General features: G+C 33.3%; 1 protein-coding gene across 3 annotated transcripts in view; it reads right to left on the bottom strand.

Annotated features, from left to right (window-relative positions):
• Positions 1 to 5,747: 5,747 nt before the first annotated feature.
• The window catches only part of LOC110038025 (pyridoxal kinase), a 135,240-nt gene continuing 116,457 nt past the window's right edge, over positions 5,748 to 24,530 (bottom strand). For all 3 annotated transcript variants that reach the window (XM_020742782.1, XM_020742781.1, XM_020742783.1), the window contains 4 exons: positions 20,011 to 20,067; positions 6,434 to 6,478; positions 6,288 to 6,341; positions 5,748 to 6,043 (listed from right to left, as the gene is read on the bottom strand). In XM_020742782.1, coding sequence (XP_020598441.1) covers positions 5,888 to 6,043; positions 6,288 to 6,341; positions 6,434 to 6,478; positions 20,011 to 20,067 — 312 coding nt within the window. In that variant the 3' untranslated portion in view covers positions 5,748 to 5,887. The remainder of the gene's footprint in view (positions 6,044 to 6,287; positions 6,342 to 6,433; positions 6,479 to 20,010; positions 20,068 to 24,530) is intronic.

Here is a 24,530-nt window from a genome sequence, read left to right as displayed (position 1 = left end):
CTACGTTGAAGGCTGAAGACATTGGCCACGTTCCTTTGGTCATTGTCAAAGGGGTTATTTATAGGTAGGGGTGGTGGCAGAGGCATCTGTGATCGACAATTAAAGTAGGGAGTCAATAATCTAGATTATTTTGAAGACTGGAGGATACACAAATCATCACCAGCAAACCAATGCAATGATTTGTCATCTGATCTATTGATGAAGGCCACTGATCGCTAGAGTGGCTAGAGACGTGTCATTATATGAAACTTTCAGGCATGGCTACGCCCGAACCATCATGGCTACACCTAAATCAACATGTCTACAGAGCAAACCTTATAACTAGGAATCTTCGTCAAGTGTCATAATCATTGCACGTGGTGGATTCATAGATTTGAGGAGGTCTAAAATACCTTCATCAATAACCATGAGTTACATCATCCTAAGGAATTCCATCTTGTCTCAGGGGGTAGGTTAATTATTTTATATGTTATAGAGTTTAGCACTAACTAGGATATATACTAAACTAAACTAGATTTCTATACTCCAACTAATCTAGGGTATGTGCTTGATCCTCAGCTTTAGTGTCTAAGTTAGCTAACCTAGGGTCTGCGTAGAATCTGCCTTGGCTTGATTTTTTTTCTTTATCATTGTATGTTTTAGATTTTATTTGGGGTTCAATATTTAATTCGTGATTTGTTTCAATTCCTAGGTTTGTTAGTCATGGTGAAGATCAAGGTTTTCCTAAGGGTTTCAGGTAAAGTTTATGGAGAGCACCATCTGATTAGAGATTCTCTTCATTTTAATTTTTTTAATAAATTTTTTGATTATTTTTGTTTTTTAAAAAACACATTAAACATGATTTATAAAACAAAACATGATTTATGAAATTAAACATGAAACACAATTTAAGCTTGGATTAAATCTGGGTTGGGTTTGAGTAGAGATAAACTAAGTTTTTAACTAAGATCAACTCAAATTTGAGTTTAAACATGATATGGGGTCAATTGGACTGTACCTAGGTTAGACTTGGGTTGGACCTCAATTGATTGGAGTTAAACATTTTTTGACCTAATTTAACTTGGTTTGGACCTAGGATGGACTTAATTCAGACCTAGCTTGCTTTAGGTTGGACTGGAGTCAGACTCGTATTGACCTAGGTTGACTTGAGTAGGACTTGGGCTAGGACAAGGTTGGAGATGGATGAGGCCTTGGTTGGACTTGGGTTAGCCATGGGTTGGTTTGGGTTGACATGGGAAGGACATGTGTTAGAGCTGGGTTGACCCGGATAAGATTAAGTTTGACTTGGGTGGGACCTGGGTGAACCTGGCATGACCTTGGCAAACCTGAGTTGACCTAGGTTAACCTTGATTGATCTTGGTTGGATTGCAATTGAACTTGTGTTGAACCTAGATTGACATAGATTGGATCCGGGTGGACCTGGATTGGGCCTCAGGTTAACCTTGGTTAAACCTACTTTGGATCGGGGTTGGACCATAGTTGGACCATGGTTGGACCTCAGTTGACCATGGTTTAACCTTAGTTTGACCTTGATTTTACCTGTCAAACCTTGGATGGACCTAGGATGACCTTAGTTAACCTAGGATTGACCTGTGTCAAACCTAAATTGACCTAGGTTGGATCAGGGTGGGACCTCGTTTGACATGGGATGGACCTCGGTTGATCTGGGTTTACTTGGGTTGGGCCTTGTTTGAACATGGTTGGCCTGAGTTGACCTAGGTTGGACATGGGCTGACCTAAAACTTCAGTTAAGTTAGTTTGGGTTAATTCAAGTTAGGGTCAGGTTGAGGTCAATTTCAGTTGGAATCAAGTCAACTATGATTTTTGTTAGGGTTAGGTTGCGTTTAGGTCTACCCGGGTCTGACCCAATCCCAAGCCTAATTTAAGGTTATTGATTTTTGTTAACTTAAACCTAAATTAACTTAAAAGTAAGAACTAGACAATATGAAATAGAGTCTGAGAAGGCTTACCAAAGAGCATGCAGGCTATGCTGGTTTGTCGATGGTTTGCCAGAGGAGGAGACTCTTCTTCTTTCTATGTGAGCTCCTCTACTCTGAAGGTTGGTCATGTCCCTGTGCTCTGTCGAGTGGGCAATTTATAAGTGGAGGTGGCGATGATAGAGGCCTCTATAGTCGCCGATTAAGGTGATGAGTCGATGACATGGATTATTCTGGTAATTGAAGAGCACACGGATCGTTGTAAGCGAGCCGATGCAACATTTCATTGTCAGATCTGAGGAAAAAGGCTACGGATCACTAGTGTGGCTCGATGCATGGCCACGCCAGCATCAACCATAATCACGTCAAGAAAATTTTTGAAATTGCTATGCCTGAACAGGGTGTGGATATGCTTGAACAGAACGTGGCTCACCAAAACTGGGCGTGACCTTGCCGCATACTCACTAATCCATGGAGGACTTCATGAGTGTAGGTTAATTCTAACATGAGTTGGTTGACCAAAAATGAGGTCAACAAGCGTCTCTTAGAGAGCTTGGGAGATCTTATGATAGTTTTTGAAGAATTCTTGAGAGAGTTCTTAAGAGGAAAGTCTTCTTCTCTGGTTCTGTTTTCCTTGCTTCACTTTTTTTATTCCTCATATTCTTCTTACACTTCATATCTTTTTGAAGCAAGAGTAAGAGAGTGGATTTCTTGTGGAGATTCTTTGAAGAGGAAGCACTTCATCTCCATCATAGCACTTAAGGATATTGGACAAGAAAATAGTGCATCATCAACCATATCCAAGGGTAAATATTCTTTAAAATCTGATTTTTCTTTTATATTATCAAGCTTTGTAGGTTGTGTGTTAAGAAAATAGGTTTTGGTTGATGTTAGAGAAAGCGTGTAGGATAGGAAGCCATTTTCTTGTAATTCCTTCATTTGTTGAGAGTTTTATCCAATCCTCTACCTCCTTAACCTATATTTATGACAAGATTATACTAATCTTGTTGTTTGTCATGGTGGCTTCATTTGGTTGGACAGTTTAAGCTATCAAGTCTAGAGAATGAATAAATGCCCATTGACCTTCAATTGCTAGGTTTGTTTATTTGATGGAAATGGAAGTTTATTCAATTCCACCAGGGAATTTTGATTTGATTTGGAGGCTTTGTTTGTTTTGTTTTGTTTTTTTTTTGTATGTTGCTTGTTTTGTGTTATTTTATGTTGTTTCTTATAATGAAAGGAGACGCACAACAAATTTTCAAAGAGAAGAATCTTAAATCCATGTAAAGACACTCATATATGATAAATTGAATGGAGGGAGAGTAGTGCATACCTTGCATGCTTGATTAGAGTTGCAAGAAGAGTTGATGGAAGGCCCATGAACTTGGTGAAGAGAGGATGGGGAATAGGATTGAGAAGATGTTTGGACAAAAGAGAAAGTGTGGGAAAGAAGAGAAAGTGGGGGAAAGAAGAGAAAGGTTTGGGATATAAATGAAGAAGAGGTAGAGGCAGTAGTTTGGATGGTTACACATGGAGTGGTTACACATGGAGAGAAGGAAATTTAAAAATAAATAAATAAATAATTTTAGAGGAAGAAAAGGAGGTGGAATTTGCCAAAGGTAATAAAGGAAGAATGATAAGGTTTAGACTTTGATCGAGATGCAACGAAAATTTAACTAAGGAAGAGGAAGAAAAACTAAATGAAATGGGATAAGCTACATTATGTAATTACATCATTACTGGTGTAACAAGGTCGACATTGTTGTTTCCATGCCAGATTGTGGCATCGCTACACCACTCTAGATATTTTACAATTTCAATTACTATTGGGCTTCTTCAAGCCCTAGAACCTTGCTTTGTACGGAGCACCCACACAAGGAAGGAATAAGGAATGTTTTGGGCAAGTGAAGGTTGACCAAATGTGAGATCAACAAGTGGTGGCACAGTAAATCTCCCTAAAATTTATTGAATGCTTTTCTTTTCATAGAAGTTGTCTAGTAAATATGGAATTACAAGTTCTTAAGGATTTCATATAAATATCCAAGCCTTATATTAAAGGAGAGAGTCCTTTCGTTAGTATTTTCTTAGGCTATTTTGAGAGCATTAGGTTAAATTCCTTAGTGTTGAAGAGTTTAAATGGGAGGAAATCATAGTGGTTTTCAAGATCTCATCAAAAGCACCACTATCCTTTTATAAGGATCATGAAGCCTTTATCAAGTGGATTCCAGGTTCCAAGAAGGTAGTGTTGGTGTGTTTATAATTTTAGAACACGAACTTGATTACAACCAACAAAATTTTTAAATAACTAAAACTATATCATCAAATTCTCCAAGAACACCTTTTTAGATCTCTAATTTTTAACCTTGCTAATATTTAATAAATTGGCCTCCTTATGAAGAAGAATTGAGTGCCATGTTTTTTTTTCAAAATTGTTAACAAATGTTTGGCTTTAAAATACTAAACAAAGAGATTCACCTCATACAAGAATTCAAAGCCAATTGAAATATTTCTCTCAAAAAATAAGATCCAACAATTATAAAATGATTTAAATGCTCCATTAAAAAACAACCATTCAAAACTTCCTCTTAAATCATGATCCAAAATAGACTTAGAGAAAATTTCTCGAATCAAGAAATCTTCAATACAGTGCAGCCATGCTGCTACAAAAAAATTTTGGAAGTTGTAAATTGTCCTCAATGCTCTTGAATATTATTTCAATATCACCACTTAAGTTGATAATTCCAATCCCAATCAAGTACTACAAAAATCTTTATTTAAACAATTTTTTTCTGATCCTAAGCATCGTTTAATAATGAGAAAAAGCAGAAGCTAGATCACCAAATACCAAGTAGAAATTATAAGCTTCTAGCAACTAAACTTTTTTGGCCAACAATATGAGAATGACAGGCTCACATCAGGGTCGACAACATTGTTTTTTAGCTAATAGTATGAGCAGATTTTATGTAATCTAATGACTATACATGGTTAGAGTTATTTTAGAATACTACAGAAAACAATTTCCTTCACAATTTTCTGTAGTATGAGAGAAACATTTTTGAGTAAATATGTATACAGAAACAAAACAATGAACAATGTATACAATATCTAAAATATCTAAAGTATAGTTTTTGAGTAAATATTTGTTCAACAATTTCCTTGATATTTTTTATTATTAATTTAACAACATGCTTTTAAAAAAAATTCAAAACAGTTCTTTTATGTTGACTATTTTTAAAGACAATTAAATATATTTCAATATAGCTAAATTTCAAATCAAAATATAAGCAAAACGAAATAATAATAAAAACAAAAAAATAGAAGGTATAAAAAAAGTTTTCAACAATTGCTCGAACATTTTTTGCTAGCGGCAGTAACAATTAAAAAATAAAGAAAAAAGAACAGTCGCCATCTTTTTTAGCTAATCTAAGGAAATAGTTCAACAATGCAGCCCCCGTGACAACAACAAATCCTCGGTATCTAAAGGCTCCAATTAGATGCCGAGAAACAGAAAAAAAATTACGTGATGGTGATATTTGGTGATATTGTGATAAAATATCATCACAATACCCAAAAAATCACCATGTGAGGTTTCCACACATAATATTCACTCAAGATAAAAAAAAAAGAACAACAAAACACACCCAACTAATGTTCAGACTATTTTCAAATTACAAAGCTAACAAAACAGCAACTTCATTTGCAGTAATATCACGCAATCTCCAATAGAACAGATATAATTCAAATATTTTATTTTTTATTGAATTCTCAATGATTGTACACGAGTTTACTAGCTTTTCCTTTTTTTTTTTTTGTTAAAGGGAATTTTCAAGTGATCATTTTCCCAAAGACAAAGATTCATAATCAGGGCACGCATTGCCTTGGTTTTTTTAATCCATATTACATTCAATTTTAACACCGTCTCACTCTCAATAAAAATCTTGCAATTTGTACTATGGATCAAATCTTCGCACATATTTTTCAGCCTTGTATTTAACTAATGGATTTTTTATGTCTTCTTGGCTCTGAACTAGTCGAATCTCGAGGCTACTTGACCGAGGATCGAATCCAGCTTTTTGGTAGTCAGCAGCTGTTCTTTGCAGCACAGCCTGCAAAGATGTCAAGTAAATTGAGAGTTTTCTGCTCCATCCAATATCAAGGCCACGGCCGGAATAAACACCAAAACCATTTACATCGAAGCAAATGCTAATGCTATCCCTCATAATTAAGTAATTCTTGACTTCTGTGTAACGAAAAACAATAAGCGCATGAAAAGAGAGGCTTTTTTTTTTTGTCTTTATCTTTTATTTTTGAAATGAAAAGCAATAAAGCAATATTTAATAGTAGTAATACCTGCAGACTTGATACTGCAAGCTCTGATGACTTGTCAAGGTCATCTGGGTATTTCTTTAAAAAAATAATATTTAGAGTTAGTTAAAGTGTTTTTTGAAAAAGGAAACAAAAATCATAAGAAAAAATAATAGAAATAGAAAACTTACATTACTCCAGCCAAGTAAAAGAGCCGTCATTAGATCTCCAGTACCCTATAAGAAATTAAATACATCAAATATATCATAAATATACAAATAAATAAATAAATAAATAAAAACTCCGGCAATACTTAAGAATGAAAGAAACCTGAGATTAACCTGGCATTACCGCACTCATTAGAAACCTACTTATGCAGGCAAATTTAGTCAATTGATTGAGAGCTTAAGCTTTCACCCAAGAGGATTTGGATTCAAGGTTTTACATGTATGAAGCATGAGTTTACGAATAAATTTTTTTTTTAAAAGAAAAAAAGAACTTACGAACGGAATGTGGGAAAAGTAATATAACGACCAACAGGATGTAAATAAGAAGTGGGTAATTCCATACAACAGCGTAGCTGCTATAATCCCATATAAACAAGAAAAAAATATTTTATATTGTTGGTGTGTGAGAAGAGAACATGTTGTACCATTTCAACAATCAATTATCCATCACAATTTTCCTTAAGAATCTCAATTTTGCTTTTCTTGCTGCGATGTAAAAGTGATTAATTATTTTCCTGTCCTCCAATTTATGCTTTGACTAATAAGAGTTGGTAAGTTGTTGCTCTACATCCGTCAAATTTTCATAAGTTGATTAGGTTTATAGATAAGACACTAAACGATTTTATGCTCACTTTGGAAGAATTTTAAGATATTATTTGAGATTTTACATGGGCATAAGACCTTTAATTAATTATCCCTCCCAATCATAAAAAAATCTTGTAATTAAGGCTAGTACATTAGAAGCTAATAGCTTAATAGCATTAGTTTATACTAGAATGGGTTAATTTATCACCACTAATTTATAACATATGATGGAGAAATGATGATTAACATGATCAAGATCTCATTATTATATTGTCTTATGTTGTCATAATAATTGTACTTATTTGGTGCGGTGCGTATTAAAAACGCAACAGGACCCAATTGGGTAAACTGTGTTTTAGTAGCTTTTTCAAAAAACTGCATTTTCAAACTGCTAAAATCAGTGTTTTCATACCGTTCTTAGCTAGGTGCAGTGACAGTTTTCTAATTACGGTCTGACTTTTCAAAAAAGAAATTATAATAGCCAACGCAGCTTTTTGAACAACAGATTATTTTTCAACTACTTATCAACTTATTAATAAGCAACAGTTGCCCAAGAAAATCCTTAAATGGAGGAAATAGTCAATACAACCTGATTGAATGATCTTTGACAATAATATTTAATTGTGATTCAAGAGAATCTTGAAGATCTAGAATGGATATTCATCTAAAAGATATTTTTAACTTGACCTTGAAAATAGAGGGTCATGTGTTCTATCAAATGTACCACGAAAATCATAACTCAAAAGATAGAGCTATTGGAGAAAGCATAGGCCATGCCATGATAGCAATATATTCAGGTCATTTTGTAGTAAACTACACGATCAGTGAGCTCCAACCATAATTATAATAAAAAAATAAATAATTAAATAGATAAAATTAAAAATAGAATGGAAAAGCCAAAACAACGGCAATGGTTAATCGTTGTTTTCAGATGCGCTTAATAGAAGAAGAGGGAGTTCGATTCTGCAAGTAGAAGTACAGGGAGTGTAGGAAATAAAGAGATAGAGAAGGAGGAAGAAGATCCGTGAGCATTCTTTGGTAAGAAAAACGATGCTGCAAGCCTCGTTGTGTGAAGAAAAAGAAGAAAGGAGATAATTGGGCATATGCAAGAAGAACTACATGCATGAAGCTTGTAACAACACTCGTGCATGTCTTGTGAAGGAGTAAGAGGCGAGGAGCCACCACCACTGTGGTGTCGCTTGCAGGTGGAGCTATATGTCACATGCATCTAGGGAAAATGATAATTGAGCGACTATGACATGAAGGAGGAAGAAGGGGTGCAAGAGGCTATCGAACCCTAGCCTAGTAGTATGAAGCAGAAAAGCCTCACCAGCACGGTTGAAGCCTTGTTTGTGCAAAGAAGACGAGAGGAGTTGGGGTGAAGCAAATAGAGGCAAGATTAAGCTGATTCTCTAAGTAGAGACAATTTTTGGTGCAGTTGCTTGCAAAGGAAAGAAGCAAAGCCAGTGGTGGTGGAGAAAGAGAAAATATAATGTAGAAGAGGAAGTTCGATTTGGTTTTCGAGACGAGCCGAGCTTCTGAGCTAAAGGAAGGTATACCTAAACTTAAATGGAATTATTAAAGCTTTTTATTTTTTTGAGAAAAATTTTAAAGTTGAATTAATGTTATTAAAAGAAATTTCATGATTAATATTGCTCTTAGTATATTTAAATAATCTTATTAATTATAGTAATTGGCATGTTATGATTTGAGTATTAATTAGTATATATCAAATCAAAGAATAAAACTTTGATATAGGCATAAAATAACCAATTAAATATTGAATTAATCATTGTGAATATTTTCTACAAGTATCAATAAAATAACCAATTAAATATAGAAGAGGAAGTTCGATTTGGTTTTCGAGACGAGCCGAGCTTCTGAGCTAAAGGAAGGTATACCTAAACTTAAATGGAATTATTAAAGCTTTTTATTTTTTTGAGAAAAATTTTAAAGTTGAATTAATGTTATTAAAAGAAATTTCATGATTAATATTGCTCTTAGTATATTTAAATAATCTTATTAATTATAGTAATTGGCATGTTATGATTTGAGTATTAATTAGTATATATCAAATCAAAGAATAAAACTTTGATATAGGCATAAAATAACCAATTAAATATTGAATTAATCATTGTGAATATTTTCTACAAGTATCAATAAAAGAAGGTGAAGTCAGAATAAAAGAGTAAAATTCTAAAAAAAAGTCGTGTAATATTGAAGTGAATACTCTTACTTCTATGTTATAGTAACATTTTTGGCTTCTTCTAAACCAATAGTGTGAAGAGTTATTTATACATGATAAATGCACTTTTTAGAATTTTATTTTAATTATTCTCCTCTTCAATTTTATTGTTGAAATAGATATGAAGGTTTAAATTATTTGATTACACGTTTTATGTATCATCCATATAGAGTAGATACATAATGAAATGAAAATGGGTATGATATGGATTATATACAGTAATTGTATGTACATGTTGACTATGATGAGTTCAATCCATTATAGTACTAGCGAGGAAATGTTAAGATATTTGTACGTAAATGAAAAATGTTATTTATATTAATGTAACCTAATTAGTACAATTTTTATGTGGTACTCCTATTGACAATTTTTTATAGATTAAAATGATATTAATATGTGAATGATATAGGAAGATATAACTAATGTTTATAATCACCTTGAATGATAATAGTGGATAGTCTAAACCAATAAATGTTCTTATATTGATTTACTTCAAGTTTAACTAGAATGCATATTGGTATGAAAATTCACAGGCTTGCTATATCATTTTATTTTATATTAATATTTTCAAGTTGAAATTGTAAAGTAAACATAAGTAATAGAAGGAATACATATATAGATTTGGACAACCTAAACTAAGATAAATTTAAAACTGCTCTAATTTAATTTCTTTTTTATAGTGGCTTTCATTTATTTTTGGATCACCAAATGATGGTGATATAAATATAAATAAAAATTAATTAATTTCATCATCAGAATGTTTATTCCATCTTGGTTAATTTCAAGCTCCATATCAGATCGTGTAAAAAGTATTATCAAAAAATAAATAATTAAATAATTTAATTTTGATAAACATATCAATAAGATAATTACAAAAAAAATTAATAATAATAAAATTGAAAGTATAGGTTAACTTTGATCAAGTAATTAGTTCAAGCATATGGATACACTCAAGATTGTAGAAAAGAAAATTTTGATAGAAAATGAGGAAGTATTGTGTGCTATAATTGTGAACATGGATGCCCTAACATGGTAGGACATAATTGATTCAAGGGTCCAAATCGCAACCTAATGTAACTGATAAAGTCATTTTTTTAGATAAGTATTTAAAGGTATTTCAAGATCTACGTCTACCTTTATTTAAGGGAACTGAAGCTCTGATTGAAGCAGAGAATTGATTGATGTGAAAAAAATACTAGACAACATGACATGTCTATAAGAAAGAAGGGTACCATTATCTACTATTGTGTTTGATGGAGAAGCATAAATGTGATTGTGCGGACAATGTCAAGATAGGCTAAGGTACCTAACCAACATTATGGTAAATTGGGATGATTTTATTGAGATTTTTAGAAAATTGTTTGTGCCTCTAACTGCTCCAAAGGCAAATGGTGGAAAAGTTCATCAGATTGGTGCAATGAGAGAAAATAATCATGCAATATAAAGCATAGTTAGTTGCACTGTCGAGGCATGCACCATAGTTAATAGATACTACAGAAGATAAGTGTTACATGTTTCTTTTGTATTGAACCATTAGATTAACAGCTAATAATTCAATTAGGGATTGATGATTAATCCACATTAGTGGAGAAATCCATAAGATTAGAGATTGATTTTCGGTTACTCAGAAGCGTAGAAATAAGAGCATATTAATCAACCAGAGGGATCTAATGAAAACAAACCCAGTTCAATTCATGTGGATTAAGTAGTAGCACAACTCATAGTACTATAGTCCCTTGTGCCAAATGTGAAGGCAGCATAAGGGTGAATGTTTGATGGGTGGTTCAAATACATGTTATTGGTCTCATCAGCCTAGTCACATAACTAGATATTATTCTTTAATTGGTCAGAATACCTCAGAAAATCAAAATTCAAGTAGAGCCCCTTCTCAAAAGACTACAAGTGGGCAAAGGAGCAAAGAGTCAATAAATTTAGCTCCCAATCAAGGTCAACAAAATTAGTCAGCTCGACCTTGAGTTTATGAGATGAGGGTATGTGATCAGTTGATTGCTCTTGTTAAGAATCAAGATCACTAAGTAGCGATCAAGTGGACTCAATCACCTCCAACGGCCGGGAGACCAAATTTTGGTAGAGCTTAATGGGAAGTGATATGAGTGGGGTAGGGATTATTTCAGATTCTATCCAGAACTTGGAAATCTAACTTCAAGCACCTAGAACTTTCTTTACAAAAGTCCAAATCATGCAAACTACTACTTGAATTGTATGCCCTGGTGTTAACCACTGATCTAGAAAGTCTGATAAGTTTTCGGATTAATTTTATATTGAGAAACACAAGTATACAGGTGATATATTAGTTCTGTCCAGAAAAGACCTAGTTTGGGAAATGGATTAGATTTTTTTGTGGAGGTGTGAAAATTTAATCATTTGTATTGGAAACGATACTATAAATGCTAGTATAGATCAGGAGAGTTTTGTTGGGTTTGGACCATTAGAGATGGATTTGGGAACTAGAGACTTATAAAAGTAGAAACTGTAAACACGATAGAAAACTAGGGCTTTCTTTGGGCAAATGTTTATCCAATAATTTTAATCTAATAATAAAAATATTTATGTAATTTTTTTGAAGTAGAGAAAGACAAAAAGAATGAGGAGATGAATTGATTTGTGAATTAGGAACAATGACAAAAGTGATACAAATTTTTCAGAAAAACACAAGTTTATAAATTCTCATTTAAAACAATAAAACAAGGAGATAACACCCAAGATTTAAGATTTTATTCATGGAATAAGAAAATAAACAACATCATAGCACATAATATGAAATTTGCATGAAAGAAGTGCAATGAAATCAAATTTCCTACTCACCAAAATAAGTTTCCAATGAGATCACAACTTCCCTTGGTGGTTGACCACCAAGCCTTGAACCATAAGAGAATTCTTCATCCAAGTGTTACACACAGTCAAGATTAACTTCATTTCAGAGAAGAGTAGTTTAAAAACACATACTAAGCACCATTTCATCACACCCTTTCACTACAAACAACTAATACAAGAGAAGAAGGAAGGGAATGATCGGTCCCTACATGCAACCTTCCAAACAACCTCCGATAGCCGACCCCCTTTGTTTCCACATCAAGCATTGATTCTCGGTCAACGATCTTGACTCCACATAAGCAAATGGTCAATGTCACATGAGCAAATGTTTGACGTCAACATAAATACAAATACACTTTACATAAAACAAACAATTAACAAACACATTAAGGAAAACTGTCCATGCTAATTGTAGATGATTTGTCCTTCCGCCTTATTAAGAATCTCTTATCAATTGTTTGATTCTCCTCAAATATGATGAAATGGTCTGCTTCATAGTATGAGTATTGGGTCGGTCCTACAAAAAGTGATCCTGTTCTATAAAAAAAATATTCTGCACATTTTGATGTTGGCTAACTCCTTCAAAAGATATTAAATCTTCCGCACTAATTACGGAACTAATAAACATATATTTAGGTAAATTTACAACATAAGTATGAACTCTAATTTTCATAATAATCTCAAATGGGGCACACACTCTAGATTGTAATTTTCATATAAAAGTGGATGGATACCTTTCAGGATAAATTCTAATCAATACACAATCACCTGTGTTAAATTTTCTTAAATTTTTATTTTTGTTTCTAGACTCAATATATTTTACATTTAAAATATTCAAATTTTCATCAACATATCTATGAAAGCTTTGGAAATCTTTAGCAAAGGTAAATGCAAAATCAAAAAATAATTGAGTGGAAATGTTTGCAAGTTCAAATGGTCTTTTAGGATGTAACCATATGCAATTTCAAATGGGATTTTATTCGTAGTCCTAGAAACTGAGTTATTAGAGACAATTTCGGAAATAGGTAAATGAACATCGCAATTATCTTAAGGTTCTATATACTGAAATTCATCAGAAGACCACAGAAGTTTTCCATATAAAAAAGTTTTATAATTGTATTCATGAGTCTTATAAGAGTACTAGGGGCATTAGATAGTCCAAAAGGCATGACTAGCCACTCATATAGTCCATCGGGGTTCTCAAAAATTATCTTCCATTGATCCTCTGGCCTTATCCTAATCTGGTGTTAGCCACATTTTGGATCAATCTTGAAGAGATTTATGGCATTTCCAACAATATCTAATATGTCATCCATTCAGAGAAATGAAAATCTAATATTTGATAGTGATTATTTTGGCCACTCTAGTTTCAATACACATTACCCAGGTATCATCCTTTTGAGGGGCTAATAATGCTAGAATTGCATAAGACCATATGTTTTCTTTAATGAAACATTTCCTTGACAATTCATCAACTTGCCTCTTGAGTTCAGAATATTAAGTGGTTATCCTATAATGGGATAAATTTGTTAGTTATGAACCTGCCATAGAGGTGGGAGACCTTCTGGTAGGTCATCGGGATATATATCTTAAAATTTAAATAATAAAGGAACTGCAATTTTAGGGATGTGAAAATCAATAAGTTCGGGTATAGCTTTCCTAACGTAAAGTAAATAATAGGATCCTAGGTCAAAAAACACTTTCCTAATGATATTGAATCTTACTTTCATAACATTAAAGTTAAAAATGTGGTGGTGAATGTGTAGGACTCTCAACAATGATGTCCGAAGAGCCATAACCTAGCCGAAGAGCCATAACCTAGCAGTAGGAAAAAATATAAAAGTGAAGCTCAGCATTCCTCTTTTTGCTAGGCTTAGGTTGAAGTTTATATCAGGTTTGTGAGGTTGGGTTTGTGTGGTGGAGGTTCTCTAACATTATATGAAGGTTTTGGAGTATTAGACGTGGAGTAAATTCTATGAGAAATACGTGATTGCCTTCTTTCTAGTTGATTTTATTAGGAAGTGTTTAATGATTTTATCATTGAATCCAAAATGAATGACAGTCCAATCATAAAGCCCTAGCCAACCTAACAAGATAGGAGTGATTTCTATGGGGAGGACATTACCAAATGTGATCAATATAACTTCATATCATGATATGCGCCAAAGATCTAGTCGTGACGGGTAGTTTGCCCAAGCAACATGAAAAGGCTCTAAATGAGGCTCTAGTTTTTAAGGGCGTCTCTAGATAAGGCATGTGCGAACAAAACATTCATAGCACTACCTCTATCTATCACCATCTTACCCCTCTTCTCCTTACACAACACATATGGAGAAATCCTCTGGTCTTCCTTTTCCTTAGAAGCAAATTAGCATTTGAGCACACTTAAAGGGGTGTCTACTTATTCAATCTCTTTATCAAAAAGTAAGGTGTCATCATGGATCTCCTCTACTTCTAAATCCACCCTATCATCATTTAACCCTTTGTCAACCTCATCAAGAAATGTAATCTTAGCCTTGCACTGGGTGTTACATATGACCTTTCTTATGACACTTGAAGCAAATTATAGCTTTAGGCTTGGACGAAGGCTCGGGTGTGATTCTATTGGCTTGGCTACTATGGTAGTGGAGGTTTAGTAGTAGGTATTTGGCACATAAAAAGATGGAACTGAGGAACCTAAACCTACATTGATGCAGCCTTCTTATACTTTTATAGACGAAAAGCATAGTGCTGAGTATACTAAAGTGTTTGTGGGTCTGCAAGTTCTACTCCATAGCAGATATCACTCCTAAGTCCAAAAATAAACTTATTGGTTAGTTGCCAACGTAAGTGTAATGTGTCGTGTCAACTAAGTTTTCAAATTGGTTCATATACTTAACCACTTGCATACTATTCTGCCTGAAAAGTTATCAATTGCTCAAAATTTCTTCTAATGGTTTGTATGATAATACTTAGCTCTAAGCATCTCCTTTGGTAATCATTCATCAGGTACCACTCAGAATTCATCCATTTTAGTGGGTCATTCAAAAAACATAATGGGGTCATGGAATCTGCAATAGCAAGGAGCATCAAATTTTACTTTTTTAATGGGTTCTAAGTGAGTTTCAAAATTTCTAACATGCCATTATTTAGTATTGTTCCTAAGATCATTTCTTCTAGGTGATAATGCGTCCCTAATAAGATTTTCTAGAAATTCTTCCTATAGGGATATGCCAATGAGATTGTAATCAAATAGAGAATTTGACAACTTAAGGCTAATGTCTTAGACTTAGTATATTAAGTTTGTGATTAGAATTTTAAGATGGAGAATTTTTTAATTGGTTTGTACGTTAAACTCATCCTCTTTCCTACTAAATAAATCTAATGAATTTTGACTTACTGATTTAGGAGCCAAGAGTTTGAATGATAAAATGCAAAAATTTCTTTAAGCCTTTACAATTTGCCAAAACAAGAATAGAAACATAAATAACAAAATAAGTAAGCTTAGTCACAAAATAAAAAGTAGGAATAGTTCACATAAGCTTTACCCATACCAATTAAGAATCAAAGGATTAGTTTAATTTGATATGCGAAGCCCTCCCTTGCCGTCAAGGTGTCACTCAAGTCAAACTATGGAGAGGTAGTTTCAAGGTAATTCTAGGTTTGTGCAGCAAACTAATTAGTGCTAACAAAAATGGCATACATTTGTTACTATTCTTTGCAATAGAAGCAAACTACCCAATAATGAAAATTAAACCAAGGAAATGATAGAGATTACCTCAAACAAGTGTTGAAGAACAAGTGTACAAAAGTGCTGCCTAGCTTCTCACTTCACAAATTCCACAAGTTCAAGTTATAGTACACCGAACCACACTCTGATATCAAGAATGATGAGGGTAGGTGGTGAACCGATTGCAGTTGTGGAGAATCAAGACTATTAAAAAGCGATCAAGTGGACTCAATCTCCTTCAAGAGTCCGAAAATTACTTTGTTTGCAGCATAGCTTAATTGTAAGTGAAATGAGTGGCTTAAGATTTAATCCAACAGTATCTAGAATCTGGGAGTCTCACTTCAAAAACATGTATACCTTTCTTTACAAAAGTCCGAATCATGCAAACAAGTTCTTGAAATGTATGGAAGAATGTTAATTGCTGATCTGGAAAGTTTTGAAAGCTATGGGATTAATTTGATGTTAAGAAACACAGGCATACTAGAGATATGTCAGTTTTATCCAGAGATGACCGAGTTTAGGAAAAGTGCTTAGATCTTTCTGTGGAGGCATGGGAATTTCGTAATTTAAATTAGAGATGACACTAGAAACACTCTAGTGTAGATCATGAGAGATTTGTTGGACTTGGGCCATTGGGGATATGGATTTGAGGACAGGAAACTTAGAAAATTAGAAATATAAAACAAAAGATAGAAAACTAGGGTTTTCTTTGGGCAAACGTTTCTTCAATAATTTTAACATAACATCACAAAAAAAAAAATTAATATTTTAAAGTAGAGAAAGAGAAAAAAAGAATGACACCAAATTTGTAAATTTTTTAGATGATTTGATCTGTGAATTAGGATAAATAGCTGAAGAATAGGTTTTTCAGAATTTATGGATTCTCACTTAAGACAACAAAATAAAAGGATAACATAAGATTTAGGATTTTATTTTTGAGACATAAAAGTAAACAACATCACAAAATAAACAACACAAAATTTGCATGAAAAAAGTGCAGGAAAATTAAATTTTCCAAGAAAAACACCAAATCTCTTGGGTGGTTGGCCACCAAGCCATAGACCATAAGGGAATTTTTCATCCAAGTGTTACACACAAATAACATTAACTTCATTTCAGAGCAGAGAGTAGTTTAAATACACATAAAAAGAAAATTTTAATAACACCCTTTCACTACAAGCGACTAATCCAAGAGAAATAAGGGAGTGGTCAGCCCCTACGTGTAACCACCTAAATTACCTCCTATAGCCGATCCCCTTTGCTTCCACTTCATACAGTGGCCAATGGTCAATGACTTTGACTACACATAAGTAAATGGCCAATGCCACACAAGGAAATGTTTGACTTCAACATAAATATAAATACACTTTACAAAAATACAAACAATTATGACACACATTAAGAGAAATGAATACGATATAACATGATGGAAATAGACATAATTGAAGCCATCAAAGTCCACATAAGCTCGATTGCCCTTTATTTGGATCTAGCAGTTGGGCCATCTCCATATGTCACAAGGGAGATTGTAGGAATAAAAAAAATTAATTAATTAATTAATTAAAGTAAATAAATAAAAGGAAAATCTTGAAATGACGACCAGGGTTAATCGTCATTAGGAGGATAGGGGAAGGTCAATTTTAGTAAGTAGTAGTGGAGCGAGTGAGGGTAAGAAATAAAGCGACGGAGAATGTGGAAGAAGACGCGCGAGTGTTCTGTGGGAAGGAAGACGATGCCACAAGCCTCGATTTGTGAAGGAGAAGAAAGAAGAAGGAAATGACCGTGCATTAAAGAAGAGTCGTGTGCAGGAAGTCTGTAAAACTGCTCGTTTGTCTTGTCATGGAGTAGGATGCAAGGAGACACCACTATTGTGGTTCGGATTGTGAATGGAGCTATATCTCACATGATTATAGGGAAAAGGATCATCGAGCGCCCACATCATGGAGGAAGAAGAGGTGTGGGGTTGTCAAAACCTAGCCCAGCAAAGTGAATGAGGAGATCATTGAGAGGACGATCGGAGCCATGTATGCGCAAAAAGACCAATAAATGGAGTCAAGGATAAGTTGATTCTCTGAGCCATGAGAATTTTAGATGCAGTTACTTGTCCAGGAAGGAAACAAAACCGATGGCTGTGGAGACAGATAGCAAATATGGTGCAAGAGAGCAAGATCCAATTGGGTTTTGAGATCAATTGGGCTCTAGAGCAAAAGGAAAGGTATACCTAAACTTGAAATAAATTATGAGTTTATTTAATTATTTAAGAGAAATATTTTAAAGTTGAATTAATGTTATTAAGAGAATTTTCATGATTAATATTTCTATTACTAAATTTAAATAAGTTTATTAATTAAAATAAATGAGAAACTAAAAATTAATAAAAAATTAGTAAATGGCATGTTAAACCAAAGAATTAAATATTGATATAGTCAAATAATAACCGATTAAGCATTGAATTAATCAATGTGAATATTTTCTACAACTATTCAGTCAACCAATGTGAAGTCAAAAAAAAAAAGAATGGAAATCTTAAAGCAAGGCACAAGATAATGAAGTGAGTACTTCTATATTATAATATCATTTTTGGTTCCTTCTAAACCAACTGTATGAATAGGTTATTTATACTTGATTAATGCACTCATAGAATTTTATTTTGATTATTTTGCACTTTAGTTTTATAGGTCATATAGATATGAATATTGCACGTCTTTGAATATTGCATTATTCATAAAATATTGCATTGGCTTTAGGGTAAATTTGGGAGGTTTCCAGGTTTGAATTTGTGCTTGAGTGTTAGCTTCAAAAGAGAAGTTCCTTTTCTTTACACACAGATAGCTCGTATCAGTTAATTGTTGTTGACTATGAATATTCATGCTGATTTTGAAGGCTACATAATTCCGTATGTAAGATTGTTGAAACTTGCTAGATAAGTGTCTTTGTACCCTTCTTTCTAAATCACTGCTTTTCCCGAGCCCTAAAATAAAGGCTAGCATGGCCATGCTTTTGAAGGGTAGCATCATTCATCCTAATTTTCAAACTCAAACTTTTCCTAACTGCTTTTGTTCTCTAGCATTAATGATGATTTGGCTTTGGATTTTCTCAGCTGCTTTTTAAGAAATTAGGGGTTCTATAACTGACAATGTAAATAACTTTGTTAATATGTACCTTTTATTTAAAAAGATACATTGAGCGTTATTGCTTCAGAGATAAAAGCATTTGCAGCTCTTGTGCTTTCAGAGAGCATTTCTCTCGTCTAGTGCAGCTAACCTTACAGGTTGTAGTCAATCTTTTGTTTCTTCAGATAGTGCAGAAAATTTTTTAGGCTTAATCAATTACTTACTTCAAAGTTTCTAACCTTCCAGTTTGAGCACTTTCTACTTGATAGTGCAGCCATTGCAAAAACTATACCTTAATCAAATAGTCAAATATGTTTTGTTTGAATCAAAACATAAACCAAACAAAATCATAACAAAAGTAAAATATAAAAAAATAAATGTGATCCCAAACATTCCCATAGGACCTTGTTAACGTTAAACTCAGTCAAATTATTTCATCAGCTAATGGATTCTTTATTTATATGGTGAATAAAGTTACATTGTCTTCTTGCTTTTTATTTGTCATCACTCCCAAGCATGCTTCTCAAAGCTAAATTCTCAGCACCTTCTTTAAAGGACAATGTTTTGCATATTAACAAGTATATGCATAAGAAGGAACTCAGAGACACCGTTTAATGGTACTAATCTTTTACATTGGTAAAAGTGCAATTTTTGAGCAAAGAAACAATTGAATTTCATTTTGTTGGATAACGACAGGCCCAAGATTATTATCATTCTAGATCTAGCTTAAATAGTGTGCATTCACCGCTCTGTCAATACTTTGTAGGTGCAACACATTAAAACTCAATTAACATCTAATTAGAATTCTTTCTTTATAGGTGACAAGTCTTTCAACATTGCATTTTTTTTTTTTTGTCCCATGAACTTAAACATAGGTGGTTTGGTAACATCCCTAAAATAAAAAAAAGAATGAATCTTTATCAGCGATCCAACTTATTTTCACAATCAAAATGTTCAAAAGAGTACATAACACAGCTTCGTATAAGCATATTAGCTTAGAATAAGCACATTTGCAACAAAAGTAATTAGTTGTCAATTGTGTCCAAGTACTCACAGTGAAATAAGCTGGAATCTTTGGTATCACAATCTTGAACTGTTCAGGAGATTGCCCCTGCATGATTTGGTGCAAATGTAGTATCACATTCCCATAGATTGTTGAAAGCAAAACAAGACTAGATGCTGAACTGTATTCTTTGACGACCAAATGTAGTATCAGATTATACCAAAACAAGATTAGATACTACATTGCTTTATTCTACTATAATAATAACTGGATGTGCCAACATATTCTCAAAAAACAAAAATAGATGGAGAACAGAACATTAAAATGGTAGAAGTGAAATTGTAATAGCCCGAAACCACTCTAGAAAAGTTGTTAAACAAGAATATCATATCATATTAGACAGCCATGCACATGCAGAACTTACGTCAACACATGAATTGAGCCAGCAATAACTGCTTGGGACTAACGGATTAGAATAATAACATTGATAAGATTATATGAGAGGCAAATTTGTGCACGGGTATGTGTGTGTGCGTATATAATGTAAAAACTATTTTTTATGACCAAGATGCTTATGAATCCAAATTCTTAACATGAGTTGAAAAGTTTTCATATATTTATTGTATCAATAGTGCCTTATTTGATGACCTCATCATACAGTATACTAAGAACAACCTAACAGGCACGCGCTCAACCACAAATGCTTTGTCAAGTCCACAGAACAGGAGTGAAATTATCTGGAAGGAAATCTATTGAAAGCAAACTATGCATTAATATTAGTTCTCAAAAGCTTATAAACAACATTATGAAAGCTCGACTCATTCCAAAACCCCCTTATTCTCAAACCAGGAGATGAACATTATCTTATATATCATACATTAAAGGTGTTAATATTCGGAATGATATAAGAGAAAAAACTTATTAAAGTTAACCTCCTCTAAAAGGTATTACATTTACCTCCGCGCCTTTGCTAACTAAACACCGTACAACGACTCCTAGATTAGGTGATGTCACGGCCCGGCCCAAAAGATAGTAACTATTAAAGCGGGAACTGTCAATCAGACCGAAGAAAACAATCTAATAGTTTTATTTCATAATAAAAATGAAATCCAAAACACAAGTCATTCAATTTATGAAATTTATCGTCCATCTAGTTGACAATTGGTTTTCCCATAAAATATTAGCAACTAAAGATTTGAGTTAAAACTACACAATGAGCAAATGTTTTTAAAGTGCAATAATTCTCATTTTAAAATATTTTGTAAAATTTTGGTAAACAATAAAAGAATTGTGCATTAAAAAACAGTTTCATTCACTTTCAGTTATTGTTACACTTTTCATTATTATGAGTCACCGTCTAAACATATATCCAACAAAATATATATTTAACTTTTTTCAACCCACCATAAAGATAGGCAACCATTTTCATTTTCATTTCAATTTTTGTGCACAAGTACATTGCATTCCTCTATCATTCTAGCGTGACTCCCATATGTATGCATATATCATATTTTACATTTTTTCTTGCATTTAATATTTAAAAGAAAACATGATCATTTGTTTAAATGAAAATTTGTGAAATAATAAAACCATGTATAATTAAACAAAACCACTATAAAATAAAAATATTTACCCACATGTACCATGTAGTCAAGTTGTCCTTTTCCCTAGTCCAAATATAATATTTTGGCTCACTCAATTATAAGAACAATTTAATTTCTACCAAATCTATTTTCATTTCATTTTAATTCTAACTTTAATATTATTATTCAAATATATTCATTTAAAACTTATGCCTAATTGACAATTTCATAGAAATATTCAAACTACCTTTATCACTATGACTTTTCCTAATCATTGATTTTAACAACGTTTCATTAATATTACTATATATAATGACAATAACTAAATAAATTTTAAGTTAAAGCTTTTAAAACTTTCATTTGGGCATACTTAAATTAAATAGTAACTTAATTATTAATAAATTTTAAACTTGGAGTTTCATAATTTCATTTTATCAAAATAATTAATTAAGGAAAATCACAATTAATTATTAAAATAAAATTTCATACCTGGATTTTTTTTTCCTCCCATTTTCTATGTGTTAGCTTCCTCGTTAAATTTCCTACAAAATGTTTAACAAAATTAAGTAATTTTTAATTTTAGTATTAATTGAAATTTAATATCAATTATTTAATATTAATTACTAAAAAAATTTATCACCTTAAACCTTTAATTCATTCTTGACAAGCATTCAACCGTTGAAACCGAGCCTTAAGCTCTGGATTGAGCTTCCTACATGACCGCGTCATTCCTGCCCCCGCACAAGAAACATAAATGGGTGAGGATGGCTCGCGTGAGATGATGTTTGTTTCCTTCTCTCCTTTCTTCCGCTTGGTTAGGGAGTAGGAAATAGAATCTTCCTTCTCCTTAGTACAAGAAAGGTTCGAGAGAAAGGTGTGAAACAAAGGTTCGCTCCAACAGCTCGAGCCTCCAGGTGCTCGCTCAAAAGTCTCGATCATGGAAAAAATCTTGTGTGGCTATAGGAGATGCGTGCGACCTCTCCTTTCATTGGTTGCTCGTGGCACTCGACATAGTCGCTCGAGCTTTATCAAGCATGTTTGATCATCAGCAGTGGGGGTAAACGACGCACCAAAAGAGCCGCACATCTTTTCCTCCTCCTTATTTTTCTTCTTCCACTTCTTCATGTTCCTCTACCTCAATCTCTTAGTCTCTCTCACGCCTTCCTCTGGTTTTCTCGTTCTCTCTATCTCCAGAGATTGGGGCTCTCAATATAAGATAAAATTCTTTATCGTAATTAGAATATTCCTCATGGAATCACTCAATTTTTTACTAATGAAAACATTAGGGTATCCTCATTGACTTTGCACAGCTCCAATTCACATATTAGAGGCATCACACTCTACCTCGAACACTTGAAATCTGAAAATGTGAGAACGAGGGCTTGAGCCACTTGTCTCTTCAAAGCATCAAAATTAGCATGAGCATCATCTGACAATGCAAATTTATTTGACTTGAGAAGCTCTCTTAAAGATGCCGTTGTCAAGCTGAAATTCCAAATAAAACAGACAATGCAAGAATCTGCAATTACATTCTTGCAAAACCATTAATGAAGAATCTTCAATTACAATGCAATCAACAAGAAACTATTCCGTGCAGAATTGAACATATTTAAAAAGAAAGAAATGAAAGTGAGGCAGAAATAGAGATAACTAAAAGAAAAGAATAAAACTAATACACAGACATGAATAGACATGCAGTTTCCAATAAACAGTCAAGTAGATGTCTTCTCAGAGTTAGCACAGTCACATATTATAAGAATTACAGTAATATCAGGCTAAGAAACAATGAATTAATTTGCAAATAAAATGAAAAAAAGAGAACAAAAATATTCAAAAATATTTACAAGCCAGCTACTAAGAAATTAAATATTATCACAAGCCTCGAACCAAATTTAGTAATGACTTTAATACTGATCCTGTACTCCATAAAAGAGTAAAATATAGTATTGCAAGTCCTATAATGATCACGTGGCACCATTGATTTGGACTGTTTTTAAGTATTTTCCTCTTGCTAAGGCAAAAATCTCTTAGTTGAAGGGAGGCATCTTGATCATCAAAATTTTGGAAGCTATCACTAATGGCAGCAATTGTAGGGAGGCATTTTGATCATCAAAACTTTGGAATCTATCACTGATGGCAGCAATTGTAACGAAACATGGAATTGGATTAATGACATTTCCTGAGGAAACTATACTTTCGATTACAAATGTCTTCCAAAGTGTATGGCGGTTTTGAGGTACATCAAAGGGGAAGCATTTTCACATGGAATTGGATTAATGACATTTCCTGAGGAAACTATACTTTCGAATACAAATGTCTTCCAAAGAGTATGGCGGTTTTGAGGTACATCAAAGGGGAAGCATTTTCACACAAAATTGGCCAAGTGCACATATCTAAAGCAAAATGAACATAAATGCATAGTACTAAGCTGGAGCAATATAAAGGATAGATTATTAGAATCTATATCCCTGAAGCACATTGTTGTGCCCATCTTTACATCGGTCTGAGCTCATGAGTGTGGGAATGTTGCTCGATCCTTCAACTAGGTTGCTAAGGGATTGATGACTTCTGGAACTCATAGCAACTTCTACAACCCAGTTTCCACTGGTTTTTTGTCAAATTTCAAATCCTCCACATAAAAAACCATTCTAGTACCACCGTAAACTAGCTCTTATTCTTATATTCACTAATTCAGAGATATCCAAATTAGCTTGTTCACTTTTCATCCCAATAGTGCACAAGTTCTCAATTAGGCATCCCAATCTTGAGATTATGATACATTCGTATCAGATTTTCATTAGAATGGAGAGTTCTCAATTAGGGTTATTAATACTCACCTTATAAATATCACATTATCTGTTAAAGCTAATTAATTTAGGCTTTTCTTACAGTGCTCCGATTATTGAATGGTTTCCTGATGTAAATGCTAAATTAGTCTGACACGGTGCTCCCAAGGGGCTGAACCGGTTGGGCCTCCAGAACCGGTTC

The sequence above is a fragment of the Phalaenopsis equestris genome, unplaced genomic scaffold (assembly GCF_001263595.1).
Source record: "Phalaenopsis equestris unplaced genomic scaffold, ASM126359v1 Scaffold229296, whole genome shotgun sequence".
Classification (NCBI taxonomy): Eukaryota; Viridiplantae; Streptophyta; class Magnoliopsida; order Asparagales; family Orchidaceae; genus Phalaenopsis; species Phalaenopsis equestris.
The sequence above is the reverse complement of the archived record's forward strand: the minus strand, read 5'-3'. Positions and strand labels throughout refer to the sequence as shown.